Genomic DNA, 10,110 nt, shown 5'->3' with positions numbered 1-10,110 from the left:
ATCTCCAAGACTAATGCGGTGATTACTAAAGAGCAAATGTTCAATGAAGGTGTGGGGAATAAAAGGAACAATGAGGATGGGGTCTAATTTTATTGAGGTTTATTTTTAATATATCCATAAGCAAGTTAAGCATATATAATTGAATTTTATAAAACAAATATGTAAAAGGTATAAGATAGCCATAAGATTGACAATCTTTTGTTCTGTATTTCTTGAATCCAACCATCTTTTTTTCTTTTAAATATTTATTTATTTATTCATGAGAGACACACAGAGAGAGAGACAGAGACAGAGGCAGAGGGAGAAGCAGGCCCCCCTGCAGGGAGCCCAATGCGGAACTCATCCCAGATCCCAGGATCACACCCTGAGCCAAAAGCAGACGCTCAACCACTGAGCCACCCAGGCATCCTGAACCCAACCACCTTAAAGCTGACCACTCTCACATTTCCAGTAAATATCTATAGGAATTCCATGTTATGTTATTTCAGATGACAAAATAAGATGGTTTCACATTTTAACAAAATAAAAAAAGCTCTTACTATTAAATCTCATTATAACATTAAATGTATGACTATTATCTTTAATAAACTTGGAGATTTTGAAGCTAACTGAATCTATATCAAAAGAAACAATATTTCGACAAATACATATATTAAAAAAGAATAAATTTTCAAGTTACACGTAGAACATAGGAACACATAGACATATATACTGTATTCCTTTCAGCCCAACCTCAGACCTAAATTCTATGAACACTAACTGACCTTTTTCAAACACAAAGTGAAGAACCTGCCTCAGTCTTCACTAGGAGCAAGAGAAATCGCTGGATTTGGCACTAGAATTTCAGTGGCCACTGAAGTAGAGACAGATCATGCAGAAATTCTGAACTGGGCTCTTTCTTTCTTCTTCATCTTGTAAAGCCTCCTCATACTGAGATGGGAAAGAACTCGGGACAGTCCTATGAACCTTGGCCAGAAACTCCAGGACTTTCATCTTGGTGGTTTCAGCGTGGGCTCTCGGACCCCACAGGAATTCAAACTGTACAGGATCACTGTTGGCCAACTGCCGGTACTCCAGGTACTTTTCCTTCACCAACTCTATGGTCATGAGTTTCTTGGGCTCCCCAAAGATGATGTGCTTCCTCCCAGACAATATCCCCGTCAAGTTCAGAACTTCCTAGACTTCCTCTTCAGTGGCAATGTTGCCCTTCATGAAGATCACACCCAGGATAAGTATCAGGATGCTGGTCTTGGGCATGCCCTCTTCACCTTTCATCACCTCATCATAGGTGAGGCCCAATTTGATGAAGAGGCTATAGCAGTGGTTGGTGGTATCCACTCTCTTCACATCAAGGCCAAAGACCATCTCCATATGCTCAGAGGCTCTCAGGAAGATCTCAGTGAAGTGGTCCTCCTGCTCTTTGATGACAATCTTCATATCTGCCTTTGTCATTGGCTCTTTTATTTGATACTCGAATAGCATAAAATTGACCAATGAATTCACTTTCTTATCTAGAGCATCTATGGGCACATTCTTGGGGTCTGGCCCAGCCCACGAGGTGGTATCCTCCTCTTCTTGGCTACTGGAGCCCTCATTTAATTCATTTGATGAAGTGGTTGTGACGGCAATGGGAGATGAGCAGACACTCTGAGGACTCTCAGTGGTACTGGGTACACCAGCATCAGAAGCCTCCTTTGAATTGCCAGGCATCAGAGGATGAGAGGAGAGACCAGTCTCTTCCAGAGCCTTGGAGACCTGTACAACTTCCATATCCTGGATCTCACTACAGGTCTGAAAGCGCTGATCTCATAAGCATTGTGGATTCTTTTGGCATTGAGGCATGATGACTTTTATGAGTGGCTATAGATAGGAGTGAGGATAGGAAAGGGGGCAACGGGGAATCACGACCTAAGAGGAAGAAGATGTGAGTGGCCTCAGCTGCTGAACTCCCAAGGGTTCCCTGTGAGCTGTGGGACTACACTTGTATGCAGTGACTTTGTCCTTCAGACATAACACAATGACAACTACCAGGTCCTGGGACTCCTGTTGACTTAATAAATCCTTTAACTTCCTGAGCCTCAAAGGATAGGAAATGTTGCCTCTGCCTGCCATCCAGAAGGGCTGATGGGGCACCAAGGGCTGACAACAGGGGAAAGGGTCTGTGGACCCCCTCTGCCATCAAGTGGTCAGTCCCACACTCCTCACAAGTGCTAATCAAATACTGGTTGATGTGCCTGCAGTCATCTATTATCTGACTTTCCACCTTCCAGTCAAGGTACCATGTGTTTGAGACACCCAGAAAGGAAGTGAGGAGACACCTCATCTGCTAGACATTGAGAGCTGACCACAGGTGCTTGATGCTGTGCCACAACCTCTGTCCAGGGTCAGTGGAAACATGAGAACTCACTAGGGGTCCTTGCAGGGATTCCTGTGGGAGTCTCCCGCAGGGTCTGAGACTCTTTTCTTTGTCGACAGGACACTGCCTACTGCAGACTAAGCTCTCATCAACCTCAGACTCTGAAGGCAGAAGTCCATCAGCACCACTTCCCGCTGCCCCTGCCCAAGACCTCCCAGAGCTGCCAGACTGGCCAAGGCTCAGTGAGTACACCACTGTTTGGGGTGAATGGTCCCCTCAGGACTCACTCGCGGCCGTTTATGGTCAGGGTACTCTTAGCCTCCCACAGAAATACTGTTGCCTCAATCAGATGCCAAAGAGGAAGTGCATAGCAGGTCAGCTTGACATACTGGTCTGGGGACTCCCTGAGCTGGACTGGGGCTCTCGTCTAATGAGTCCTCTCATTTCTGTGGTAGGAAGTCTCCTCAGTCCTTATCTCTTTTTTTTTTAAAGATTTTATTTATTTATTCATGAAAGACACAGAGAGAGAGGCAGAGAGAGTGGCAGAGGGAGAAGCAGGCTCCATGCAGGGAGCCCAACATGGGACTCTATCCCGGGTCTTCAGGATCACACCCCTGGCTGCAAGTGGTGCTAAACCCTTGGGCCAGTGGGGCTGCCTCTCAGCCCTTATCTTACTTGATTCCAAGCAGTACCCGGGACCCCTCCCTCTGCTGACTTGGTTGTGCCCCTCAAATCGAATCCTGCAGGCCTTGGCCGGAATCCGGCCTAGGCCCACAATCTTGAGGAGGAAGTCAGGGAGCGCGATATCTGGTTACCCCAGCCTAGGTTCTTCCGGGTCAACAGCAGGTGCAGGGCTGTGGGCACTAGGGCGTTTGGAAGTAGAGGTTGCTCCCGGTCCTTCTTCATCGTCCTCCTATTGACTTTTGTCAGTCCTGGAGTTAATTCTTATGTTGAATCCAGGTCATGCCTCTCATGCCAATGTCCTCATGCCCCTAGAACCCTGAAGAGGAACTGAGGAAATCTCTCAGAAGATATTTAGAGCTGAAAGTAGGCACTGGCCCATCTGTGTGATCTCCCTTTATCTTTGTTGTTTGTCTCCTCCGGCCTCACTTAAAAACTTTAAAAAATATTTTTATTGAATAAATTCAAAATACATAACATTGTGGAAATTTCTGGTGTGCAATATATTACTTTGATATATTTATATGTTGTAATATGATTGCTGTTTTATATGTTGTAAAACGATTGCTGTGTTTTACTTATTACCCAGCATAGTCATGGTACAGTATTAGTATCTCCATTATACTGTGCATTAGAGCTCTATGGCTTATTTATTCCTGGCTGCAACTTTATACCCTTAATCTTTTTTCCCTCTGCCTCCATCCCTTGATAAACATCATTTTACTCTGTGTTTTACAGGTTTGACTTTTTTAGATTCTGCATACAAGTGTTGTCATATTGTTTTATTCTTTCTCATTCTGACTTATCTTACTTTGCTTAATGTGCTCACGGTCCATCCATGTTGTTGCTAATGGCAGGATATCATTTCTCATGGATGAATAATATTCTATTGTGTATATATACCACATCTTTTTTATTCATTCATTTTTTTTAATTTTAAAGATTTTATTCATTTATTTGACAGAGAGAGAGAGCAAGTTAGCACAAGCAAAGGGAGCAATAGAGGGAGAGGGAGATGTGGGGCTCCATCCCAGGACCTCGGGATCATGACCTGAGCCAAAGGTAAACACTTAACCGAATGAGCCACCCAGGCACCCGCATTCATCTCTTAATGTGCATTTCGGTTGTTTCCATATTTATCTGTCTTCATTCATGGAATTCTCTTCTTGGCTTCTTTCTCTTTCATTTAAGGCTTCATGAGAAATGTCACATCCCAGCAAACTCTTTGAGTGTACTTACTGAAACCCTTACACAGTTTGGATTTGGTCATGCCCCAGACTTAATGTGAAATGGGAAAGATGCAGCATAAGACAAGCAGGGACCAGGACCGGTGGTGGGCTGTTTCAGAAAAATCACACTATCTGTTCTTTTTCTTCACCAGTCAGACTTGGCCTTTTACATAAATTCTGTTCTAAAAATTTACTTTCTGCATGGAAAGGATTGCGATGAATGATTTTGAAAGCCCCTGATTTTCTGACGTCATGAGAAATTGCATTTGCAGATGATCATATTTTCACTGAATATTATTTCTCTTCACATTTTTCCTACTTCTTGTCTATTTTTCTATTCCTTTCATTTTGAGGGTGTCTTTGGAATAGTTCCAATTTGTATTTGTTGATAAAATGTTCAATTTCTATTGAACTATTTTGTAATTTACATTTTGCTAAAAGGTAGCATTTTCACTTGAGTATTTGATTTTTATTTTTTTAATACTTTATTTATTTATTAACAGAGAGAGAGAGCACAGGAGGAGTGGCAGGCACAGGAAGAGAGAGAAGCAGGCTTCTCATTGAGCAAGGGGCCCAGTGTGGGGCTTGATCCCAGAACCCTGGGATCATGACCTGAGCTGAAGGCAAATGCTTAACCGACTGAGCCACCCAGGTGCCCCGAGTATTTGATTTTTAAAGTATGACATTGAAAATAAATCATTTTTCACAGAAATTCTCAAGGATATAGTATAGTGCACAAAACAGTACAATGTACCCTGTTTACCTGGCAGCATAACAATCATCAATAATTTCAATTAGAAGCTTGATCAGATTTGTGGGTTTTTTTTTTTAAGATTTTATTTATTCATGAAAGACAGAGAGAGAGAGAGAGAGAGAGGCAGAGACACAAGTAGAGGGAAAAGCAGGCTCCATGCAGGGAGCCTGACATGGGACTCGATCCCGGGTCTCCAGGATCACGGCCTGGGCTGAAGGCAGTGCTAAACCACTGAGCCACCTGGGCTGCCCCAGATTTGTGGTTTTTTTGATCAAAATGTTTGTTGTTTGGCAAGACCACTCCAGAGGTGATGCTTTAGACTTCCATTAGGAGATATGTAGTGTATGTGTATCTTCCTTTTTGTATCCTGACACTCTGCTACTTACCATGGTTACCTGTTCCCCATTATGGACTATAGAATGATAATTCTCTCATTCTCTCGTTTTTTAAAAAAAATTTATTGCTTGAAATTCTTCAGGTAGAAATCTTTCCTTGTCTGCCCTTTGTTTATCCTGAGATATTCTTATAGCATATTTCTAGTGTTCACTTATAATATTTAAGTCACCTCTGCACCTATATTTTACATAATATTATTTAACAAATACCACTTATTTCTATTTCTTTCTTTTATAACTGATAATACTTATAAAATTATCTGTCATAAAGATCTTTCTTTTAAGAATGACATTTGTTGGGGTGCCTGGATGGCTCAGTGGGTTAAACATACAGCTTGTGATTTCAGATCAGGTTGTGGTTTTGGGGTGTGAGATCCAGCCCCATGCTGGGCTCCATGCTCAGCAGGTGTCTGCTTCTCTCTCTCTCCCTCTGCCCCTCTGTCCACTCATGCTCTCTCTCTTTCTCAAGTAAATAAAAAAATCTTTTAAAAAAATCATCTGTCAGTTGGCTCTACTATCTTCTAACTTATTGGTTTATTGGTTTTATATTTATCTTCATTGTTTTTTAATCTTCTTTGAAGATTTTATTTATTTGAGAGAGAGAACGGGGAGGTGGGGAGGAGCAGAGGGAGAGGAACAAGCCGACTCTGAGCTTGGCATGGAGCTCAACATGAGCTTGATCCCATGACACTGAGATTATGACATGAGTCAAAATCAAGAGTCAGTCACTCAACCAACTGAGCCACCCAGGTGCCCCACCTTCTTCTTTAAACTTTAAGTTTAGTTTTTTCCTCTAGCATTTTGAAATATATGTTTGTTTTAATTTTTTTAGAGAAAGAACACACCCATGCCTGAATGGGGAGGATGAGGAGTGGCAGGGGAGGGAGAGAATCCTAAGCAAACTCTGTGTTAAGCGTGGAGCTGGAGCAGGGCTCGATCTCATGGCCCTAAGATCATGACCTAAGCTGAAATCAGGAGTCAGACATTCAGGGTGCCTGGATGGCTCAGTTGGTTAAGCAACTGCCTTTGGCTCAGGTCATGATCGTGGGGTCCTGGAATTGAGCCCTGCACTGGGCAGGCTCCCTCTCAATGGAGAGTGTGCTTCTCCCTCTGCCCCTCCCCCTGCTTGTGCTCTCTCTCTCTCTCTCTCTTGCTTGTTTTTCTCTCAAGTAAATAAATAAAATCTTAAAAAAAAAACTTGGTTACTCAGCCAACTGCCTCATCGAGGCACCCCAAACTATTTAGATATATAATATGTGCCTTAAAAAAAAAAAACCTGTTTTAGTCTATAAATATACCTTAATACCATGCGATCTGCCTCAGGTAATCGGTCCAATGGAGCATACAACTTACAATCCGAAAATTTTTACATTGCATGTAAACACTAGTGAGTGGAGAAAGTTTTCTTGAGAAAGCTGTAAGAGGATGGGAAAGACAGTGCTGGATTTAGATGAAATTTCATCTCATCTTTATTTTGTTTTGTGTATTAATAATAGAGGAGCCATTAAAACTTGTAAAAAAGAATGCTAGGACAGAGTTGAATTTTCTTGAGAAATTTAAGGACAACTTGATTTTAAAGCAGTTAATAGGGATCCCTGGGTGGCACAGCGGTTTGGCACCTGCCTTTGGCCCAGGGCGCGATCCTGGAGACCCGGGATCGAATCCCACATTGGGCTCCCAGTGCATGGAGCCTGCTTCTCCCTCTGCCTGTGTCTCTGCCTCTCTCTCTTTCTCTCTCTGTGACTATCATAAATAAATAAAAAACATTAAAAATAAAATAAAATAAAATAAAATAAAATAAAATAAAATAAAAAAGCAGTTAACAGGAGTGGCTGGAGCGCCTGGAAGAGACCTCTTTTGGACGCTGGCCAGGTGGAGGGTCTGGCAGGTCACCCAGCGATCGAGCGATCGGGTTCTTGCTTCTGCTGAGCTCTGGGAGGGGACGGGCCGCAGGCCCCTCACGGAGGGAGCGGCTGGGAACGCTGGGTGTGCCCCAGGCAGGAGGAGGGGCAGCCCGCTGGCGGTGCCCACGGCCTCCGGTCGTCCCTCCACCCCGGCCTCCGCCCCGGCCTCCACCCGGGCCTCCGCTCCGGCCTCCGCCTGGATCGCCCTTTCACGGAGAATGGAGGGCATGTTTTGGGGTTTGACCAGATTCTTACAATGGTTACATAGGAACGGGCGCATTTTAGGGAATTTCGGATTTCTGCTTGTGTAGCAGAGCCATTCAAATCTAAATGTGATTAGATTTAATAGCTTCGGAAGAAAACCGTCCCCAAAATTAAAGATTGAAAAGCTAAAAAAAATAAATAAAATCAGCTAACTCTAACAATCAACTCCAGTGAGTCTAAATATATAAATCAGGGGGCATTTAATGCAGAAAAATGGTTATATAAATGATGTAGAAGTCAAACAGGGTAGTCAAGGAGACCAATGCTTAGTAACTTGTGGAAGTCACTCTCATATTTAGCTTGGAGGTACAAATATAGAAGATACTATTATTGGAGCATAGATGGTTAGAATCAACAGGATCTGCGACCTTGGTGGGCTAACATGATAAAGGTTGAAATCGAGATGTAGCAATTAAAGCAGAAGCTACCTGATGCAAAGGGAAGAGAAAAGTTTGGAGGCATTCCCTTCATCTTGGGCTCTAATCTCCTCTGGGTTCTCCTGTTGGCTCAACTGAATTGGCATCTTAATGTTGGAACGCCTAAAAATTGTGTATAGAACAGAGCAAAAGTGAAGAATGAAGACAAATAGGTCAAAGACTGGCATACCACATCAACAGGTCAATTCAAAAAATCATATTTAAATTCATAGAGAAAAGCGTTGCATAAAAATAATCACTATTAATTCATGATGAAACATGTGTTCTCAAAGTAGATAAAGGGTATCTACAAAAAAAATCCCTAGAGTAAAAATCTTACCTCATGTGGAAAACTTGAAATCTTTCATTTTAATATTGAGAAGACAAAAATGCCTGCTATCACCATTTCTATTCTACATTTTAATAAAGACACTACATAAGAAAGTAATGGGAAACAGAAGTAATTGTTGTGCCCAAGATTGCAAATCCGAGAAACCACCAAGGAGCCGACACCGATGCAAACACACGAGGGTTTATTAGCAAGCTCATACTTGGGTCCAAGTATACCCGACACAGCAGAGCAGGGACTTGGACCCCGAAGTGGGTTACAGCTGGGTTTTTTATGGGCTGGTCTAGGGGATTTTCAGAAAGGGGGGAGGAATTTCTCAAGTTCTGTTTACATTCTGATACGGGGCTTTCAAGGGCATTGAGCTCTGTTCTCATTCTAATATGGGACTTTCTGCCACTGGCTTGGGCTCTGTTGTCTTTCTGATACGGGATTCTCTGCTGAGGACATTCTGCAGTTTTTCCTGTAAAGTTCAGCTCTTATTCACAGGGGCCTAAGATGGCTGTACTTGTGCTAATGCTAAACTTGAGGTGGAATGGCCTTGATTTTTCTCGGCCTCCACAGTAATCATAGAGACAGAAACCAGAAAATAAGAAACAATGCCAGTATAATTAAATATGATAAAGTATATATAAAGAAAATATACTAAAGAAAAACTATTAAATAAATAAAAATGTTTTTAAATAAAATTGCTGGGTATGACATCAATAAACAAAGACACATTTTTTGTAGCAACACAGTATAAAGACAAAATTAAACAAAGTATATCTTGTAAATTACTATAATAAATACCTGATTCCTAAATATACATATATGTGTATATATATTTATATAATAAAAAGTATAAGAACTCTATGGGAAAATTACATAGCTATTATTTATTGAAATTACTAAAGACTTAATGGCGAAATATGCTTTTAGATGGAGATTTAATTATGTAAACGTGTTAATTCTCCTCAAATTTAATCTATTAATGACTGTAATCTCTCATCCTTAATAAGGCCACATGATTTTTACATGGAAATATTTATATACATGTGCATTCTGTGTGAATGTTGACAAGATGATTCTAAAATTTAAATCTACTTGCAAATGGTTATGAATAGCTAATATACTTTTGACAAAGAAAGATGTAATATTAAGGATTACAAAAATACTATAGTAATAAGAGTTTGTGGTATAGATGCAGGTGTAGACAAATAGACTAAGAGAACTGAATAGCATGTTCCAAAACAGACCCACTATATCTTGTCCTGATTTATTAAAAGTTAGCTACTCAGAGAAGTAGGGGAAAAAACACTGTTTTTTAATAAGAAAATACATTGGTACATTTTGATATTCATATTAAAAACAAATGTAACTAAAATCCTCCCTTACATTTAATAGGAATTCTAGTTCCAAGCAGATTAAGAACCTACTTTAAAACTTTTTATTCTGAAAGTTTTCAAACTCACATAAGTGAAGGGAACACCACATTAAAACAGATTAAATGAAAAAAATAATACTTAAATCGCTAGACTGGTTTATAAAAAATCAGTATTCATTCATAATGAAAAGATTTGTTATCGCACTAGATAAAGGATATCTAGAAAAAACCCATAATAAATATATTACATATCAAATCACTGAGAGCTTTTACTTTAAAACTGGGAAGATGAAGATGCCTTCTATCACCATTTCTGTTCAATATTTTAATGAAGATACTACATAGGGAAGTAATGGAAATATAATAAATCAACGAGATTTGGATTGGAAAATAAGAAAC

General features: G+C 40.8%; 1 protein-coding gene across 1 annotated transcript; it reads right to left on the bottom strand.

Moving 5' to 3' along the window:
* Window positions 1–211: 211 nt before the first annotated feature.
* On the bottom strand, window positions 212–2,478 carry LOC112655855 (melanoma-associated antigen B16). Its single transcript, XM_025441050.2, is given in 1 exon segment — window positions 212–2,478. A coding segment is annotated over 1 exon segment (999 nt). The 5' UTR covers window positions 1,843–2,478; the 3' UTR covers window positions 212–843.
* Between the last annotated feature and the right edge of the window lie 7,632 nt (window positions 2,479–10,110).

This window comes from Canis lupus, chromosome X (genome assembly GCF_003254725.2).
Source record: "Canis lupus dingo isolate Sandy chromosome X, ASM325472v2, whole genome shotgun sequence".
NCBI lineage: Eukaryota > Metazoa > Chordata > Mammalia > Carnivora > Canidae > Canis > Canis lupus.
Note: the sequence above shows the minus strand (reverse complement) of the source record. Positions and strands in the feature narration are given on the sequence as shown.